The 21846-nt window shown below is 38.3% G+C and overlaps 1 protein-coding gene across 1 annotated transcript in view; it reads left to right on the forward strand.

Annotated features, from left to right (window-relative positions):
* The window catches only part of pcdh15b (protocadherin-related 15b), an 831732-nt gene that overhangs the window by 639427 nt on the left and 170459 nt on the right, over positions 1 to 21846 (forward strand). Inside the window, exons 23-24 of the mRNA XM_059948101.1 lie at positions 1612 to 1752; positions 2916 to 3028. Coding sequence (XP_059804084.1) covers positions 1612 to 1752; positions 2916 to 3028 — 254 coding nt within the window. The remainder of the gene's footprint in view (positions 1 to 1611; positions 1753 to 2915; positions 3029 to 21846) is intronic.

Genomic DNA, 21846 nt, shown 5'->3' on the forward strand with positions numbered 1-21846 from the left:
AATCCACACTTTCTAGATCCTTTCCGATACCACCAAAATTGGCCTTACTCGTATTTAAAATTTCCACCAGCAGACTATTCTTTTCCATATTTACTTTGATCACCAGATGAAAAGAGTTCCCCTACCTAAACATCTATCACCTGCTCTGTCACACACTCTGTAGTTGAGACTTCTATGTACTGATGAAGGAAACTTTCCTGAACACATTTGACAAACTATCCCATCTTGTCCTTTTAGAGTGTGGGACCCACTCTATATGTGGAAAATTAAAATCACCTACAATAACAAACTTACGTTTCTTGCAACAAAATTGTTCCTATAAATAACATGGACTGCTAGCTGGTCTATAGCCCCATTAACGTGGTCATGCCTTTCTCATTCCTTATCTTCATGGCTTTCAAGGCAGCTCTTAGATTCACTGTTACAATATCTGTCCTAGTACTTTTAAAAAAGACTGCAGCTGTTGAAAAGAAAACTGAAATAAAAGCAGAAAATGTTGGAAACATTCAACAGGTCAGGGAGCACCTGTGGAGGGAGAAACAGAATCAGTGATTCAGATCTAAGATACTTTGTCAAGAGTATTTCAAGCAGTTTCTGTTTTTATTTTAAAACTGATATGGCTTTAGGCTTCACCATAACCTCAGGCACTCTATATCAGAATCATTCCACTCATTGGTGTAAGGAAAATCTCATTGTCCAAACTACTTAAATTTATATGTCTGAGTTTTTAACCGATCTCTTTGCTATTAACTCTGATTAGTCCCCTGTTGTGTTTAAATTTTACTTAGTCTCCCCTCAGCCTTCCCAGTATCAAAGAAGCCAAGGCTATCTAATCTCTCCTCGTGATTAAACTTCTTCCGTGGCACCCTCCTTGTAAACCTCTGTTGTACTTTCACATTTGCACTATAGTAGTTACTAGAAATTAATGCAAATCTTGCTTTGCAACCTAACAGGGACAAGTCGTTAAATTGAACAGGACATGTTTGCTTTGTGTATGTGTGCCAATGATTTTATATCCAGCTTGTCATCAAAGTAGGTACTTTACAATAATCTTTTAGGGCTTTGGCATTTTGTCATTGCAATAGATGCCATCACGGACATGAAATAACTTGTAATAGTGTTTTGCTAATTTCCAAACTGACCGACATCAGGATTAGGTTCAGCTAAAGACCTCAAATGCTTACTTTATCTTGTCTAAATTTCTTTCTTTATTTCTTGGTCATTGTCTAATCAATTTGTGCTAGATAAATAATGGTCATTATTTTAGAGAAGCTATCAATATAACTTGTTATTGATATTGTGTAGATGCTTGATAAGTCTTACATTATTACTTATATTTTCAATACTGGGAACCAGGGAGACTTGAAGAACTTTCTATACTCTGAGGTCATCCCACAAACTTCAACCATTTAGCAGCATAGAAAGTAAAATATCCAGTCACTTCAAGATCATTAAAATACCACATAAAAGGCAGATCAGAAGGAAGTTTAATCTTGTCTGTTTTTTTCCTGTTAGTTTTGTGTCTGTTTGTAAATTAAATGAAGAAGGTATGTATTTATATCTAAATTTGGATTTACATTCTTTTTCCTTCTATGTTGCTCCTTTATACAGGGGAGCCCAGCAAGCAGTGTCCGATACAAGGTGGATCTGACCGAGTTTCCATACAGTGCAAGCATATTTGAAGTGGAGGAAGACACAGGGCAGGTGCTTACTCGAGTAAATCTCAATGAGGAACCTAATACAGTTTTCAAGGTAACATATACAATTTTGCCTTGAAATTTTACTGCAGGCTAAAATATGTGCTGGTGAGAGTGGCAGTGGACGTTAAAGACTGTTCTGATCATGTCCCCAACACTTATTCTACAAACTTCATTTGGAACTTAATAGGCAACATGCAAAGCCAATTGATGCTTCTTCCCAAAATAATGTTTTTTAGCGGTACTCCGAAAGGCGCAATGCATCATGGGGTAACCAGCATGCTACTGCCAAAATGTGGTGCCTGGATGAATTTCAGGAATTAAGCAAAATGACCTGGAAACAGTTGTTAACATAATTCACTCTGAGGAAAGCATCATTCGTGATTGCATGCAGCTGATAGAAACAGTTTACAATTTACTTTTAAACAATTTTAATTTAATTTTAAATAGTTTAATTTTAAACAATTTAAACAATTAAACAATTTACTTTCTTGTCAACTGAATTTTAATATTATAGCTGGTTGTTGTTTTTATTAAGTAAAACCAGAAAAAGCTGCAGAACACCTGTGGAGAAAGTTGTCTACCACCCTATCTTCCCCCTCACCTGGCTTCACCAGTTACCTGCCCACTTGTACTCCTTCCTCTCCTCCCACCTACCTATTTTGGCTTCTTCGCCCTTCCTTTCTAGTTCTGAAATTTTGATCCTTTATTCCTCTCTGTAGATGCTGCCTGTCCTGCTGAGTTAGACAATAGACAATTGGTACAGGAGTAGGCTATTTGGCCCTTCAAGCCAGCACCGCCATTCAATGTGATCATGGCTGATCATCCATAATCAGTACCCCGTTCCTGCCTTCTCCCATATCCCTTGACTCCGCTATCTTTAAGAACTCTATCTAACTCTTTCTTGAAAGCATCCAGAGAATCGGCCTCCACTGCCTTCTGAGGCAGAGCTTTCCATAGATCCACAACTCTCTGGAGTTCCTGCAGCATTTTGCGTGTGTGCTCAGGATGTCCAGCATCTGCAGAAACTCCTGTGTTTCTGATAACACATCTGAAACATTGTCTTTGTTTCTCTTTCACAAATGCTGCCTGACTTTTTGAGTGCTCCCAGCTTCTTCTGGTTTTATTTCCAGCAAGTGTAGTTTATTTTTGATATTCGTTGTTGATTTTATAAAGTGATTATAATTTTAAATGGTTTACTTGTTCTGTCGCATTCAGCTGGCAGTAATTGCTTATGATGATGGAGAACCAATGAAATTTAATACCACCATAGTCGAAGTTACTGTACTGCAACCATCTGTAATTCCACGCTTTACACAAGAAGATTACAGGTACTGTTTACACATACAGGTGGGAGGGGGAGATATTTTTCTGGTTTTTATGTGTCACAACATTGAGAAGGATATTCTTTGGTTGCCATTTCATTTTCATAATGATGCATGATTTTATAGAGGAGAAGCAAGCACGACCCGTAATCTAATGTTGATTCAATTAACTTCAAAATCCTTCTGAAGGACAATCTGATTCCACAGGTGCTCTTTAGAAGGGACAATAAGCTTTCAGAGCACCAAAAGAAAATCTCTCATATTTCCTAGTCATCAGTAAAGTAATGCAGTATTTGATGACAGCTGCCTTTTCTTCCTTTGCTTCTAAACAGTTCTAGACTTGAGATGATCACATTTCTTCTAGCCAAGCCAGGCCTCCTTTCCAGCCCAGTTGCCTGTCTTCTGTTGGTGTTCCTCTGTATATTGTCTGCAGTGTATCTCTGACCGGTTTGCCAATCAAACCAACCATCCTCATCTCCCAAGTTACAAACTCTATGGATATCTCATGGCAACAGGCACAATGCTGGCTCACATTTCTGAAATCTATGAACTCTGTTAACTTTAGCAAACTGGTTACATACTAGATGTGCTATATGAAAGGACAAGAGGTGAGCATTGGCTGGGATTTCCCAGAAGACTGTGTTGAGCTGTATGCTATGAAGTTTTAATCCATTCGGCTAGATTAACATGTCTCTCAGGGCAGACCACAATTGTTTTTGGTCAGTCTTGTGGATCACTGTGACAACCTGTCAATCAAATTGAACTGGTTAAAATTCCATAGCATTAAGTGTAATACAGACCGATCTGGAAACCAGTCCCAGAGGGGAGCATCTGATTCCACAGGTGTTCCTTATATGAAATGTAGAAGGGACAAATAATTTTTTCAGAGCACCAGAAGAAAATCTCTTATATTTCCTAGTCATGAGTAAATGCATTTAAGGCCGATACCTTAACTTTGAAGCAGCCTTGCTTCAGCTGGCAGGTTTCAAGGGTGTGAAGGAAAATCATAGATTTACAGATTTATTAGCATAATTAAAATGTCAGTGTTTTTTTTCTGCTGTGTATTATCTCCCACCCACTGCCCTGTCTCAGTATAATGTGGATGCAGGTAGATTGGAGACTATGTTCCCAAGGCATGATTTAAACCCTGTCCATGACTGCAGCCATTCCCATGTATTCACCATGTTAAAATTTCCATTTATTTCTTCTGAATCCAAATCAAATTTCCCAGATCCATTCTACATCTAATAGTAATAGCAATTTTAATAGATCATAAGATTATATCAGATGAAAGGCTAAAAACCCAATCCAGAGAAATTATAAATAAAAAAACAGAAAATTTATATAAAATAAGTGATACAGGAATTCAATTAATTAGTCTAAATGCCTTCTTGTATTTAAATTTTTAGTCTATATTATGGATGAAGATATATTATTTTGCTGGTCTTCAGCTTCAGACATCTCAAAGTCAAACATTTGCAAAGATGAAAAATACAGATAATAAAAGCCGATGGCAACCCCCACTGGACCGCTGGATAATCTGGGGAGCTCATTTTCTTCTTCATATGAACACTAAAGATAGGATGCTAACCAGTGATTTTGGGTTTCTGTTCCTAACTCCTGCTAATTATTTATAACGAGCTGGCTGTATTAATTCAGGAACAAGCCTGCAGTCCCAAAATGTTATTTTTTTTATTTTGTCTCAGACTGATATTTAATTTGTCATGTATTACTAAGTGCATATGCTATGAACAATTGATTTCAATGATATGTCTTGCATTACAGCAAATATAGAATATCTTCAGTGTTTAGCTTGACTTTGTCAGTTTCAATGATCTACATTATTATAATAATATGTATAGATTTTGACCTATACTGAGTATGTTAAATTGCTCAAGTAGACCAGAGGATAGCACAATGCTAGGTGGTTGTTTGGTGATTGGCATAGGGAAAAAAATCTCCTTCAGTTACTTTAGTTTTGCTGTGTAATATTCGTTAAGCATGGAGTTTATAAAACTACAAAGCAGGATCTCGGAAAGCGAGTATCTTTTGGCATTCTCCTGATTTCTGTTACTGATTGTGTCTTTTCACATGAGTCCTTAGGGAAGATAATTTGTACTTCTGCCATGTCCTCAATGTGAATGAAAGGTCATCGCTGATAGTGAATAGATCGTGGAAGCAATAATAAAGCCTGGGTAGCACAGTCCTGCATCATTTGGCTATTATTACCTGTGGTGCTTGATACATTGGCCAGATGTTTAGAATGACACTGTGGACAAATAATGGAATCCAGGGAGTCCTATTGCAAGCTTTATTGCTTTTATTATAAGAAATCCTCAATCTCTGTATTCAAATCTTCACAAAAGAACCATCTTTATTCAGATCAGGCAAGTGTGAATGAATTCCAGCAAGTATTTCAATCTAGCTTTAACTGGCTAATTATGTTTAGGTAGGAGGGCCAAGAAGAAGGTCATAAATTGCAGTGAATCATTGTGTATCTTTGAGAATATTCTGTACCATGCAGCCAACTGGAGCTTGCTCCAAAAACAAACACACACAAATTACTGAAGCAACACAGGAGGTCAGGCAGCATCTACGGAAATGAATAAACAGTTGACATTTCAGCCGAGATCCTTCATCGGGATTTCTGATGAAGGGTCTCAGCCCGAAACATTGACTGTATTATTTTCATAGGTGCTCCCGGGCCTGCTGAGTTTCCTAGTATTTTGTGTCTGTTGCTCTGGATTTCAGCTTCTACAGAAACTCTTGTGTTCATTACTTGCTCCAAAAAGGTGTATTTGAGGTAAAGTATATTTCATAGAGTGCATTTAATTTATTTATTAATAGTTACATTGATTTACACAGCATTGGCACTCAGATTTCATTGCTTAATCTCTGTGCCGTGTTTGACTGTAACTTTACGTTTTAGTTATTGAGCAATCTTAAGATATATTGTAATTGTAAATTTTGTTTAAATAATTACCATAATGAATTCCCAGACGTTTGTTTCATGAATGTGAATGTTCCAATTGTGGACATAAATCTGTGAGCCTGGGATTTCTCAAACTCAATGGATTTGATAACAGTGATACTATCCATCCTGTCTTCGAAAAGAATCTCTGTGGACTGCTCACAGAACAGTGCTGGCATGGATTCTGAAGATATTTATATAATGGCACATCTATCCTCAAACCTGGAAGATGTACTGAGGAGACAAATGATAGTGTAAGAGCATTATATATTAGTTCTTGAAGCTAATACATGAAAATCATGTTCTTCATTAAATTATCCCCTGATTGGTTCACTTTTATTCAGGCTACATCCACACTACACTGGATAAATACGTAACCGAATCTTTTTCTCTTCGTTTTTACCCTCCGTCCACACTAAAACAGTGCTTTTTGTCCCCCGAAACCGGAGCTTTTCAGAAACACTTCTCCAAAGTTTGTAATTTTGAAAACGCTGGAATGGCCAAGTCACATGTTGTGAAAGGACCTGAAGCAAGCAGTTCATCTAAGGAAGCCCCTCAACATCCCAGAGTTGAAGCAGTTTTGTAAGGGGGAATGACCTAAAATTTCTCCAAGCCAATGTGCAGGACTGATCAACAGTTACAGGAAATGTTTGGCTGAATCGATTGCTGTACAAGGGGGTCACACCAGTTACTGAAAGCAAAGATTCACATACTTTTTCCAACAAATACATGTAATATTGGATATTTTTTCTCAATAAATAAATGAACAAGTATAATGTTTTTTGTGTTATTTATTTGATTGAGTTTCCTTTATCTAGTTTTAGGGCTTACATGAAGATCTGATCATACATTTATGCACTAATAGAGAAAATTCTAAAGCATTCACAAACTTTCTCTCAACACTGTAGAAAAATGAGAAAAAACAAAGTTCCTAGTTTTACATAACCTTTTCTGTTTAGTAATTGAAGAAGGCCTGCTCAAGCTCAGCCAGACTTCCTCTCATTATTATTTCATGCCATTTGTTGCAGTGTGCGTGTATAGGTGTTGGGTGAGCAGTTAATGGGCTTCTATGAAGTTGATCAGAAATGCTTCTGACATTCCCCAAAAACACTTTTCAAAATTGACCAAATTAATGATGTCTGTGACTCATGGAACTGTACTCCTAGAAAGATCCAATACAACTATGTCTTATTTTAAAATTCCTGTTGTCTATTATATGTATTCTATTTTACACTAGCAAAATTAGGTAATGTAAAGTAGAAGATATATGTGACAGTGCATTTAGTAGGAATACTACATTTCATTATTAATTTCAACAATGAATTTTATGTTAATAAAGTGAATATATAATTTTGCTGAGAGGGATAGCATATTAATTGTACTAATTAAACCTAATTTACATGAGCAAATTGAGTTAATTAAAAATAGGCTTTCACAATAATTCAAAAACTCCATAAATTGCATCGCTGTGAAACATGGAGACTATATTAATGCTATTAACAGTGGCCTATAAATGAATGATATTAATTGGATTGAATCTCAGTGCAATTTTAAAAGTCAAAATTTCTAAAACCTGTCTTTATGTAATTTGTCAAGCATAGCCAAAATCATTATTTTTAAAATCTCCTGTGGTTTAGAACTATATACTTTATACACATTATGAAAGGGAGAATTCTATTATTCCTCTGCAAATCCCCACAGCGTCTGATGACCCTGTGATCTCTGACTCTGCGGCAGATGTCAGAACATCCTTCAAGAAGATAAACCTTCTCAAGGTGTCAGGCCCCAACAGTGTAGGTTGCATGGTATTGAAATTCTGTGCTGACCTTCTGGCTGGACTGTTCAAGGACATCTCTTGCTTTTCACTGCTGTAATTGGAAGTTCAAAAGAGCAGCAGTCATGTTGGTGCCCAGTAAGAGGAAGGAGAGCTGCCTCAATGACTAGTGCCCAGAAGCACTCACGTCTACTATGATGAAGTGCTTTGAGAGGTTGGTCATGGCTAGAAACTCCTACCTGAGCAAGGACCTGAGTCTGCTGCAATGTGCTTATGGCTACAACAGGTCTACAACAGACACAATCACACTCCTGTCCAATCAGCTTTGGAGCATCTGGATAACAGCAAATCATATGTTAGGCTGCTGTTTATTGATTACAACTCAATGTTCAATACCATCACTGTCATGGTCCCTTTAAGCAATCACCCACCTGGCTACTTTCCTCAGGAATTGGGCCTCAGTCACCTCGTTTAGTTTCCAATCATTCCCAGGTTCCAGTAACTACAACCACCTGCCTTCCATCAGCAAATGCAGTATAAAAACCCTGTGACCACATCAAGGAACTGCCAGTTTTTTGGTTGACTCTGGTGTTAGTAACCTTGTTTTATGGTTCTTAGGACTGCCAGTTCTAAGTCTAGCATTGCCCCTGGATACTGACTGTGTGCTTGCTATGTCAAGAATGCCCCCTGACTCTGCCTCCACGCCTGTGTTCTGCACTTGAGTTCGTCCACCACCATGCTTGTGTAACAATCATTGACTTAATACAATCAACAAGCTACAAAACCTAGGCCCCTGTAACTTAATGCTTGACTTCCTTATCAGGAAACCATAGTTAATGAGGATCAAAAATAACATCTCACTGATCATCAACACAGCACACCTCAAGGATGAGTGTTTAGCCCACCGTTCCACTCTCTCTACGCTCATGACTGTGTAACTAGGCACAACTTGAACACTGCCTATAAATTCACCATTGTCATTGGCAGAATTTCAGATGGTGACAAGGAAGCACACAGGAATGATCAGTTGGTTCAGTAGTGTTGCAACAACAACCTCCCACTCATTGTCAGCAAGACCAAGGAATTGATTGTATACTTAAGTAAGGAGAAGTTGGGAGGATATACACTAGTCCTCAATGAGACGTCACTGGTAAAAAAAATGAGCAGCTTCAAGTCTCTGGGTGTCATCATCACAGAGAATCTACCTTGAGTCCAACACATTGATGTACAATGAAGAAGGCTTGTCCGTAACTCCATTAGGAATTTAAAGCAATTTGGTATGTTACTAGTGACTTGCAGATTTTTAAAGATGTATACTGAAGCATTCTGACTGCTGGTTTCATCATTTGATATGGAGACTCCAATCTGAAAGGTCAAAGAAGGCTGAAGAGAGTTGCGGGTTCAGCCACCTCTGTCATAGACACAACCATCCCCACCCTTGAGAACATATTCTAGAGGTGATGCCTCAAGAAGAGAGCATCAGGGATATGTCCTCTTCCCTATACCACCATTGGGTAAAAGGTATAAGACTCTGAAGAGGCACAGAAAAATTTTCAGGAACTTATTTTTCCTCATTACCATCAGATTTCCGAATACTACTTTGTTATTCCTCTTCTCTACTGTGTAATTACTTATAGTTATCTTTGTCTTGCTCTGTACTGCTGCTGTAATACAACAAATTTCACAACATGTCAGTGATAATAAATCTGATTCTGATTCTGAATTTTTAAGAATATATTTTAAATTGTACCTAACTCATTACTTGTTGAGAAAAAGAAGCCTCTGAATAGCTTTCAGAAATAATTAAGATCAAGACTATCCAGGAGTGATGCTTATAATCAGGGCTGGCACACCTGTATGCTGATGAGGGAGATGCACCATATTGAAGATAGCACTCCTCAGATGATTTTTCCCTTATTTTCTCCAAGAATTCAAGTTGATGTTAAGGGATGCAGTAGTCGATTTCATAAAAGAACATGGTTCTGCATCATATATTCTTCCTGGCAAATCATCAAAAGAGATTTAACAAATCATATCATTGCTATTTGCAGGTTCTTACTGCATATAATGACGGTTGTAACACTTCAGAGCTACCTGCAGTATTAAATTCTCTTAAAGATGGTTATAAGGGACATATTGAATGATGATAAAATAAATTAATTTCCTGAGTGTTTCCAGCACAGTCTTGTGAAGAGAAAAATGGTGCCACCATATTACTGCAATGTAACATCTGATAAATTGGCTTTGTGTTCAGCTCACTGGGAGAACAGAATGTGCAAGTTGCCTGTTTAAGTGCAAGTGTTTGCTCACCATGAACTCGAGGAAATGTATTCAGCTATTGTCTTTGCAGACTGATATGGTAAGATTGGTGACATATTCCAAAACAAAAAGATCCTATCCCTTTACATGCTGCCAGGTTCACCAAGTTTAAGAACAGTTACTATCCTTCAACCATCAGGCTCTTGAACAAAAGGGGATAACTACACACATTTAGGGACTCTTTTATCTTGTTATTTCATGCTCATTATTTATTGTACCATTTGTTGTCCATTGATCCTGTTTACAGTTACTGTTCTATAGATTTGCTGATTATGCCTGCAGAAGAAGAACCTTAGGGTTGTATGTAGTGACATGTATGCACTCTGATAACGCATTTTACGTTGAACTTTAAAACTTTCTTCAGTTCAACTTTATGCATTTGAGCTTACATTAAAATTGGAAATGCTTCTTTGCAATTCTGGTAAAGGTTTGGATTTATTTCCTCTCTTTGTTAATCATTAAGGAAAATTCATGAAACATGCATGCTTGAAGCAGCTTCTGTCATGCTGTCATAAAACTAGAAAATTTTGGAGCTGTAGTGCATGTTCATGATTCAAGTCCTTATTACATATTTCAGATTGCATCATGTGAACAAATGGTAGTCTCTACAACAGATACTTTTAATTAGAAGTACAGTCATTTCTTGCTGAGAGAAAATGGAACAGGAATTACTTTTGATGATAATATTGTCTCTTTTCAAGATATTTTCTCCTTTATCCCTTCCTATGATCTTCCTATATGAAGCACAACACAAACAAGGGCAGGTGACAGATGTTTATGGAGGGGAACACTTTGGATCTAGTGATCACAATACCATTAGTTTCAAGGCAACAGTGAACAATAGATCTGGTCTGGGGGTTGAGATTCTAAATTGGAGAAAGGCTAATTTTGATGGTATTAGAAAGGATCTGACAAGTGTGGATTGGGACAGACTGTTTTCTGGCAAAGGTGTACTTGGTAAGTGGGAAGGTTTCTAAAATTAAATTTTGAGAGTACAGAGTTTGTATGTTCATGTCAGAATAAAAGCCAAGCATAGCAGGTTTTGGGAACCTTGGTTTTCAAGAGATATTAAGGCCCTGGCTAAGAAAAAAATGGAGGTGCATATAAGGTTTGAACAAATCAGGTACTTGAGTATAACAAATATGAGAAAACACTTGAGAAAGGAATTCGGAAGACTAAAAGAAGGCAGAAGGTTGCCTTAGCAGACTAGGTGATGGAGAATCCTCAGGGGTTCTACAGATATTTTGCGAGCAAAAGGATTATGAAGGACAAAATTGGTCCCCTGGAAGATCAGAATTGTAATCTATGCAAGGAGCCAAAAGAGACATCTCAAATGGATTTTTGCATCTGGATTTATTCAGAAGATGGAGACACAGTTGATAGAGTGAGGCAAAACAGCAGTGAATTCATGGACCCGATACAAATTACAGAAGACAAGATGTTTGCTGTCTTGTGACAATTTAGGGTGGACAAATCTCCAAGGCAATCCTCAGACCCTGCAGGAGGCAAGTGCAGAAGTTTCAGGAGCCCTAGCAGTAATATTTAAACCATCCCGAGTGACTGGTGAAGTACTGGAGGATTGCTAATGTTGTTCTGCTGTTTAAGGAAGGGAATTACCAGAAGTTGGAGAAGTCGATGTTCATACCAAGGGGCTGGAGGCTACCCAGACGGTATATGAGGTGTTGCTGCTCCATATGGATATATCCATATTCATCAACTTCTGGTAATTCCCTCCTTCCCCCTTCCACCACCCCACCTTCACTCTGCCTCCTCTTCTAGCTGCCTATCACCTCTCATGACTCTGCCTTCTTCTACTACCCATAGTGCTTTCCACTTGCATTCCTTCTTCACCTCTCCGGCCTATCCACTCCCTGCTTCCCTTCCCCCACCCCTTGAACTTTCCTCTGATTGGTTTTTCACCTGGCACCTTCCACCCTCTCCCCACCTTCTTTATAGGGCCCCTGCCCCCTCCTTCTTCAGTCCTGACCAAGTGGTAGTAGATGGTTGCCTCTCTGACTGGAGGCCTACGACGAGTGGAGTGCCGCAGGGTTCAGTGCTGGGTCCCTTGTTGTTTGTCATCTATATAAATGATCTGGATGATAATGTAGTTAACACTTCCATCAAATTTGTGGATGGTACCAGGATGGTGGGGAAGACTATCAAAGTTTGCAGCTGGATCTGGACCAGCTAGAAAAATGGCAGATGAAATTTATTGAAGTCAAGTGTGCGATATTGCACTTTGGAAGGACCACCTAAGTCTTATACAGTGATTGGTAGGGCACTGAGGAGTGTGGTAGAACAAAGGGATCTGGGAATACAGCTACATAATATATTGAAAGTGGTGTCACAGATAGATGGGTTCTTAAAGAAAGCTTTTGGCATATTAGCCCTCATAATTGAAAGTCTTGAGATAGAATGTTATGGTGAAGTTCTGTAAGATGTTCGTGTGGGCTAATTTGGAGTATTGTGTGCAGTTTTGGTCACCTACCCACAGAAATGATGTAAAAAAAGATCGAAAGAGTACAGAAAAAATTTACTAGCATGTTGATGGGACTGGAGGACTTGAGTTATAAGGAAATGTTGAATAGGTTAGAACGTTATTCCCTAGGACAGAAAAGATTGACGGATGATTTGACAGAAGTATATGAAATTATGAGGGGTATAGATAGGTTGTCCTCTGAATCTGACAAGGAGTACTCTTTCTGATATTGCCCAATGCCCTAAAACACTTTTGCCATGTTTTCATGTGTAAGAATTCCTACTCCATTAGTATGGGATGTTCAACAAGAATAGTGTTTTATTTCTATTCCAACATGTTCCAGCACCTGTCCAATGAACCTCCAATGTTAATTTTTAGTCTTTCCATTTCATTTATCACATTGTTCAATCTTCCTGCTTGACATTGGGTTCTTACATTCCAAGTGGCAATAATTTTCTTTTGTGTTACTTGAATTTTATGATTTAGCAATTATACAGGTATAGGCACTAACAACAGATGGAACAAATGAGGATATAGATAAATTCTAGGAAGAACTTGAAAAGCAAAGAATGGATGCAATTCTCAAGATATTGTTATTGTCATAGGAGATCTAAATGCTAAAGTGGGACAAGGTGCTGATGGAAATACCAAAGGAAAATTTAGACTAGGGGAAAGCAATGAAAGAGAGGAGAATGGGTAGAATGGTGCAAAGTGAATAATCAGGTCATTATGAATACCTGCTTTAAAAACCATCCAAGGCATTTGTGGACCTGGAAGAGTCCAGGTGATTGCACCAGAAATCAAATTGACTTTATTACTATAAACCAAAGATTTCGAAACTCAGAGACTCAATGCGAAACATATCCAGCCGCAGACTGTAATAGTGACCATAACCCAGAAATATGTCACGTAAAAGTAAAGCTTAAAAAACTAAAGAAGCAAAAACCTGAACAATCCCTTGACTACTCACAATTAATTAAAGAAGACAACTTAAGACAAAAAATTACAATTGAAGTAAGGAGTAGATTTCAAAGTCTAGAAATAGAATCTGTTGAAGATGATAGCAGTCATGTAGAAATGAAGTTTAACTCTCTGAAGAGCAAACACGAGGAAATCTGCAGATGCTGGAAATTCAAACAACAACACACACAAAATGCTGGTGGAACACAGCAGGGCGGGCAACATCTATGAGGAGAAGCACTGTCAACGTTTTGGGCCGAGACTCTTCGTCAGGACTAACCGAAAGGAAAGATAGTAAGAGATTTGGAAGTAGTGGGAGGAGGGGGAAATGCAAAATGATAGAAGACCGGAGGGTTGGGATGAAGCAAAGAGCTGGAAAGGTGATAGGTGAAGGTGATACCGAGTTGGAGAAGGGAGGCCTCAGGAGAAAGGAAGGGGGAGGGGGGAAGCACCAGAGGGAGATAGAGAACAGGCAAACAACTAGATATGTCAGGGATGGGATAAGAAGGGGAAGAGGGGCATTAACAGAAGTTAGAGAAGGATGCCTTGGTAGAATCAGCGAAGTGATTCCTAAAAAAGAAAAAAGCACAAAGAATAAATGGATGACAGATGAAATCAAAAATCTAATGGAAGAAAGGAGACTGAAGAAAGCATATCCTATGGAATATAAGTTCTTAGATAAAAATATTAAAAGCTTAAGTCAAAAGGCCAAAAAAGAATGGTTAAACCAGGAATGTGAACAACTAGAAAGAATCCCTATTACTGATTCAAAAAGGGTACATCAACAAATCAAGAATATCACTGGTAAAAAGCTCCTCTGTTCTTCAGTTGCATGTTTTAAAGCAAAGGATGGTACTATTATCATGGAAAAAGATGAGATTATGAACAGATGAACTGAGTATATTCAAGAATTGTTTGAAGATGATTGAGGCGAAAAACCAGAAATTAAGAAGAACATTGGAAGTCCAAGTATTTTAAAATCTGAAGTTCGTAATGCAACAAATAAGATGAGAAAGGGAAGGCAGCAGGTTCTAATGAATTAGTAATAGAACAAATTATCACCCTTGAAGATTATGCGTTTGAGAAACTTACTGATTTAATCAATGACATTTATGAGACTGGAATAATACCAGAAGAGATGAAAAAATCAGTATTTATCACTCTTCCTAAGAAACCTGGAGCAATAGAATGTGAATTACATAGGACCATAAGTTTAATGAGTCATATCGCTAAGATATTTATAAGAATTTTGATGACAAGAGCTAAAAATAAGATACAAGCCGAAATAGGTAAAGAACAATGTGGTTTTGTGAAAGACAAAGGTACAAGAAACATGATATTGATGTTAAGGATACTATCAGAACAAGCCATTCAAGTGCAAAAAGATTTGTTTTTTTTGTTTTATCGATTACACAAAAGCATTTGGTAAAGTGAAGCACAATAAGTTATCTGAAATATTACAGGAAACTCTAGATCTAGATTCCAAAGGGCTCCGCCTAATCAGAAATCTGTACTGGGAGCAAACTGCCGCTGTAAGAATAGAGGGAGAAGTGAGTCAGTTTACAAAAATCAAGAGAGGCGTTAGACAAGGGTGTGTTTTCTCCCCTGATTTGTCTAATGTGTACTGTGAAACAACTGTACAAAAAATAAGAGATATCTTGGGAATCAAAGTTGGCGGTGAAAACATCAATAATTTCAGATATGCAGATGACACTGTTCACTACAAGTACGGAGGAAGAACTACAAAACTTAATTGATATAGTTGTTGAAGAAAGTGCAAAAATGGGTCTATCTATCAATTGCAAAAAGACAGAATGTGTGGTGATATCCAAAAAGAAGGAGAATCCTATCTGCAGGCTGAGAATAAACGGGGAAGACATGAAACAAGTACAGAACTTTTGCTGCTTAGGAAACTGGGTGACATCAGATGGCAGGTGCGACATCGACATCAAAAGAAGAACAGGGATGGCAAAACATACCTTTATGAGAATGAAGAGTATACTGACCAACACTAAACTAGGCATGACAACCTGTCTCAGAGTACTAAAATGTTATGTTTATCCAGTTATGTTATATGGATCAGAACGTTGGACAATATCTAGTAATATGAGAAAATGAAATGAAGCAGCAAAGATGTGGATTTTGAGGAGGATGCAAAGAATATCATGGACGAAATGAATATCTAATGAGGATGTCATGAACAGAGAAAGCACAAAAAGTGAAACTATGTATGAAATCATGGAAAGGCAACGTAACTTCATCGGACATGTGATTAGGAAAGGGGAGTTAGAATGCACGGTATTTATGGGAAAGATTGAAGGGAAGAAAGCAAAAGAAAGGCAAAGACAAATGATGATGGAGACAAGACAGCAGCCAGAGAACTGGAAATGAATACCAATTAATTGATCCAGTTGATCCAAAACAGGAGTGTGTGGGCCATGGCAGTCAAAGCTCAAACTGGGCACGGCACCTGATGATGATGATGATAATAGTTTGGATAAATGTATGCAGTCATTTTCCACTGAGGGCTGAGTCAGACTACAATTAGAGGTCAGGGGTTAAGGGTAAAAAGTGAAATGTTTAAGGGGAATATGAGGAGAATCTTCTTCACTCACAAGGTGGTCAGGGTGTGGAATGAACTGGCATCTCAACTAGTGGATGCAATTTTGATTTTGCTGTTTAAGAGAAGCTTGGATAGGCACACAGATGGGATTAATATAGAGCGCTATGGTCCAGGTGCAGGTTGATAGGACTAAGTGGTTTTAATGGTTTAGTAAGGACTAGATGGGCTAAGTGGCCTGGGTTTTTTTTTGCTGTAGTTTCCTATGACTCACTGATTCTAAGTGTACTATAAAGGGAACTTGCTCTGTTATTCTTACCAATTCAGCTCTTCAAAAGCCTTTCAAAGTGTGGAGAAGGTTAATTCTCTACCTCAGAGCACAGAAACAGGATGAGTCTATTGAGCTTCTTGACCTTGTTTTGTTACTCAGGGAGATCAAATCTAGTCTGTGATTTAACAACCTATGTCTTGGCTAATAGAAACTTCAGCAATCTCAGGTTGATAATTCTCAAGTAACTCAGCATCACTTGTCAATTGTGGGAAATAATTAAGTCAGTTCAGATTGGCAACAGCATCACCTTCACAATCTCCATTAGCCTTCTGTTCTACTCACTTTGCACACTTATGACTTTGTGGCTAAGCACAGCTCCAATACTAAATTCAAGTTTGCTACAATACCACTGTCATAGGCCAAATCAAAGGTGGTGATGAATCAGCAGATAGGAGGGAAATTGAAAGTCTGGCTGAATGATGCCACGACAACCTCTTACTGAATGTCATCAAGACCAAGGAGTTGATTACTGACTTCATCAGGAGAAAACTAGAGGTCCAAGAGCCAGTCCTCATTGGAGAATCAAAGGTGGAGAGGGTCAGCAACTTTAAATTCCTTGGTGTTATTACCTTGGAAGTCCTGTCCTCGACCCAGCACGGGTGCTATTACAAACAAAGCACAATAGTGCCTTTACTTCCTTAAAAGTTTGCAAAGATTCAGCATGACATCTAAATCTGTAACAAACTTCTATAGATGTGTAGTGGAGAGTATATTAACTGGCTGCATCACAGCCTGGTATGGAAATACCAATGTCCTTGAACAGAAAATCATATAAATGATGGATATGGCCCAATCCATTGCAGGTAAAGCCCACTCCACCATTAAGCACATCTACACAGAGTATTGTTGCAAGAAGGGAGCATCCATCATCATGGGCCCCCACCACCCAGCTCATGCTCTCTTCTTTCAGTTGCCATCAAGAAGAATGTACAGGAGTCTCAGGGCTCACACTACCGAGTTCAGGAACATTTACTGCCCCTCAACCATCAGGCTCTTGAGCCAAAGAGGATAACTTCACTCAACATCACCTGCCCCATCACTTAAATGTTCCCATTACCTATGGACTCAGTTTGAAGGACTCTGCACCTCATGTTCTTTATATGTATTGCTTATTTATTTATAATTATTATTATTTCTTTCTTCTTATATTTGCACAATTTGGTGTCTTCTGCACACTGGTTGAACACCCATTGATTCTATTATGGTTATTATTTTATCATGGATTTATTGAGTGCGCCCACAAGAAAATGAACCTCAGGGCTGTATATGGTCACACACACACACACACACACACACACACACACACGCACACACACACACACACACACACACACACACACACACTTTGATAACAAAATTACTTTGAACTTTTAATTCCAAAATTTCACCACAACTTGTCCAAGGAAGCATTTCCAATTTTATTCCTGACAAGCTGATTATTTTCGATTATGCTCCTGTAGGTGGGTTCCCCAGCCAGGAGTAGATTTCCTGTATCTGTATATTTCTAAAATCTATGCAAGTTGTTCATGTTTGCATGGTTTTTTATATCTTTTTATATTTTGTTGTCCTTTGATATTTGTATTACTCACCCTATGAATTTCACTTAATATCTTAAGGAAAACCTTGGTCAAAGCACCACATAAATTCCCTAGATTTTACAATCAATTTTGCGCCATGCAATAGGCACCAAACTGTGCAAATAAAATAAACTAAAATAAAATGCTTGAATTTTACATCTCTGCCCATCAAGTTCAAGTTCAAATTTGTTATCATCTGACTGTACATACATACATACAACCAAACGAAACAACATTCCCCCAGACCACGGTACACTCACAAAGCATCACACAGCACAGAAAACAAAATATTACCATGAATAAGTTAATAAAATATAATTCAAAGTGTGTATAGTGCACAGCACAGGTAAACAGTACAGATGATTTAACTCTTGAATACAAGAACCATTCTGTGTAATGCGTGTTGTACTCCTTCCAAGGATAATAGATATATCCTTCCTCAACAGTGGTGGTCAGAGATGTTCAGCTCTGTTTTCATCTGGGTTTTGTATAGCTGTAAGGAAAATTCTAACCCATTATGTTCAATTAGTAAAGTCAGCATTCTATTAACCTTTTTGTTTATTTTAATTGCCTGTCCATGCAGTTCCAGCATTCATTGTACATTCACTCCCAAAGTTCACACAGTGCATTTTCTCACAAAGTTCACTAAGTACACATTCATTTGCCTAGCTTTTCACAATGTAATATTATTCCTTTCAGAACTTCGTACGAGACAATATTGAAATCCATTTGCCACTGTTTTTCCAATTCACTTAATTCAAATTCAAAGTCAAAAGTCTAAGTGGACTAAGTAATTTTATTATCAAAGGATGTATATGTTACCATATACTATACTGAAATTAATTTTCTTGCCAGTATTTATAGGAAAGTGTTTATTTAGATTCATTGAAAGTGCCCGACTCTTTACAAATCCATGCTGGCCTCAGTAAGTAGCTGAAAAATTCTGACATTTTCATTCCTCCTTAAAAGTAATCCCCAAGTGACTGCCCAGCATGAGATCACAAACATGAGAAAATCTGCAGATGCTGGAAATATAAAGCAACACACACAAAGTGCTGGAGGAACTCAGCAGGCCAGGCAGCGTCTGATCCTGATGAAGGTCACAGCCTGAAATGTCAACTCTTTACACTTTTCCATAGATGCTGCCTGGCCTGCTGAGTTCCTGCAGCATTTTGTGTGTGTTATCCAGTAAGAGGTGTCTTGCTAAATAGTTTCCAATCTATCGGTTTCCCACACTCACCTTTCTTACATTGCAGAGTAGTGGGTAGAGATTTTTAATCCACATTTCCCACATCAGAACAACTTTGATAGTTTATATCTTCATACTATATTAAATTTAAAATCTGAGTTGGAAGCCATCCATTCCAGGGGAATTGCCAGTGGCATCATTTTCTTCTTTCATGTTCTCTATTTATGTTAATATTAATGATTCCTCATTCCTGGTTCCAAAGTATGAAAGCGGAAAGTCATCATCTTCATTCACTATAAGCACTGATCAAAGTAATTGTTGAAAATGTGATTTTGGATTATTTTGCAAGGTTCTCCATATTCCTTTTTTCGTCTTTCATTCTCTTTCCCAACATCTGTGTTCTGTATGTAAAGGTGGTCTTTTCCTGAACTCTTTGTTCTGTCTTCTCTCTACTGACAAATCTGTTGGAATTCTTCGAGGAAGTAACAGACAGGATAGACAGAGGAAAGTAGATGGCTGGTGTTAGATTTTCAGAAGCCCTTTGACAAGGTGCCGCACGTGAGACTGCTTAACAACAGTCCATGGTATTACAGGAAAGATACTAGCATGGATAGAAGATTGGCTGGCAGGAGGCAAAGTGTGGTTAAAAAGGGGGCCTTTTCTGGTTGGCAACTGTTTACTGGTGGATGTCTGCATGAATTGATGTTGGAACCGTTTCTTTTCACATTATATGTTAATGATTTAACTGACAGAATTGAAAGCTTTGTGGCCAAGTTTGCAGGTGATACAATGCTAGGTGGGCAGGTACTGTTGAGGGACCAGGGAGTCTGTAGAAGGAATTAAACAGATTCAAAGAATGGGCAAAGAAGTGGCAGATGGAATATAGTGTAGGGAAATGTATAGTCATGCAGTTCTAGAAGGAATAAAGTGTAGACCATTATCTAAACGGGAAGAAAGTTTCAAAAATCTGAAGTATAAAGGGACTTGGGTGTTCTCATGCAAGAATCCCAAAAGGTTAACTTGCAGATCAAGTCCGTGATAAAGAAGGCAATATCAGCATTCATTTCAAGAGGACTAGATATAAGCGCAAGGGTGTAATGCTGAAGTTTTATAAAGCATTGGTCAAAATGCACTAGGAGTACTGTCAACAATTTTGGGCCTCTTATCAAAGAAAAGATATGCTGCTTAGAACAAGTTCAAGAGAACAATTCTGGGAATGTAAGGGTTAACATATAAGTAGCATATGAAGACTCTGGGCCTGTACTCACTGGAGCTTAGATGAATAAGAGGGGGAAGTCTTATTGAAGCCTGTCGAATATTGAAAGGCCAAAATAGAGTGGATGTGGAGAGGATGTTTCCTGTACTGGGGGAGTCCAAGAGCAGAGAGCATAGCCTCAGAATAGAGGAACATTCACTTAGAATAGAGATAGTAATGAATTTCTTTAGCCAGAGGGTGGTGAATCTATCGAATTCATTGCCATACAGCTGTGGAAGCTAAGTTGTTGAATATATTTAAAACAGAGGTTGATAGGTTCTTGATTAGCCAGGGCATCAAAGATTATGGGGAGAAGTCAGGAGACTAGAGTTGAAAGGGGTAATAAATAAGCTGTGGATGGAATGGTGGAGCAGACTCAATGGGCCGAATGGCCTGATTCTGCTCTTCCAACTAATGGTCTTTAGTTGTTGTTGTTTTTGGCAGCTCAGTTACTGGTTCTTAGGAGGTATAAGTTAGTTCTATGTCATGTTAAATTCTTTCTGAGTACCATCAACTATTGGTTTACACAATAAGCAGTTTTATGCAGTTCATTGGGGGAATCACTGTTTCATCATATTGAAGTCTGTTTAGCTGATTCCGGAACCTTCGTGCCTGTTCTACACCTTGCACATTCGGGCTAGAATTTGATTCCATTATGACCACTGTTAGATAAACGTTCATGAGCCTTTGGGCTGTTAATTAAATCTGTTTCATTATTCATTACTGAATCTAATGTAGCTGTCTCCCTTGTGGACTCTGGAACATATTGTTGTCGAAATTTGTCCTGAATCACATTTAAGGAAGTCATTTCCTTTCACCTGGTGTGTTTATTCCAAACTATGTGAAAGTTAAAAGTACCCTGGCTGGTTTTGTCTCTGAGGTTGCTATCAAGCCGGTGTGAGAGAGCGCAAAAAAAAACAGATGGACAACCCGGTATCAACCAGGACCAATCGAATTGCTGAGACAGAGATAAAGATTAGATTACCTTTATTTGTCATATGTACATTGAAACATACAGAGAAATGGGTCGTTTGTGTCAAATACAATCGGCAAGGATTGTTATGGACAGCCCCAAGTGGCGCCACATTCCAAAAGGCTACCAATTACCAACCCTAACCGTATCTCTTTGGAATATGGAGGAAGTCAAAGCACATAGAGGAAACCCAAGTGATCATGGAAAGAATGTACAAAGTCCTTGCAAGCAGAGGTGGGAATTGAGCCACAATCGGCGATTGCTGCCACTGTAAAATTACACCCCAACTGCTACGCTATTGTGCCTAGTACCAAATTGCAACATTTCCCACACAAAAATATCTCTTGCAGCCTGAATCCCACTAGGAATGTCATTTTCCAGTGACAAATAGTAGAGGATGACAGTGACATGGAGTTAGTAGGTGTCTGGACTCTTC

Source organism: Hypanus sabinus, chromosome 22 (genome assembly GCF_030144855.1).
Source record: "Hypanus sabinus isolate sHypSab1 chromosome 22, sHypSab1.hap1, whole genome shotgun sequence".
NCBI lineage: Eukaryota > Metazoa > Chordata > Chondrichthyes > Myliobatiformes > Dasyatidae > Hypanus > Hypanus sabinus.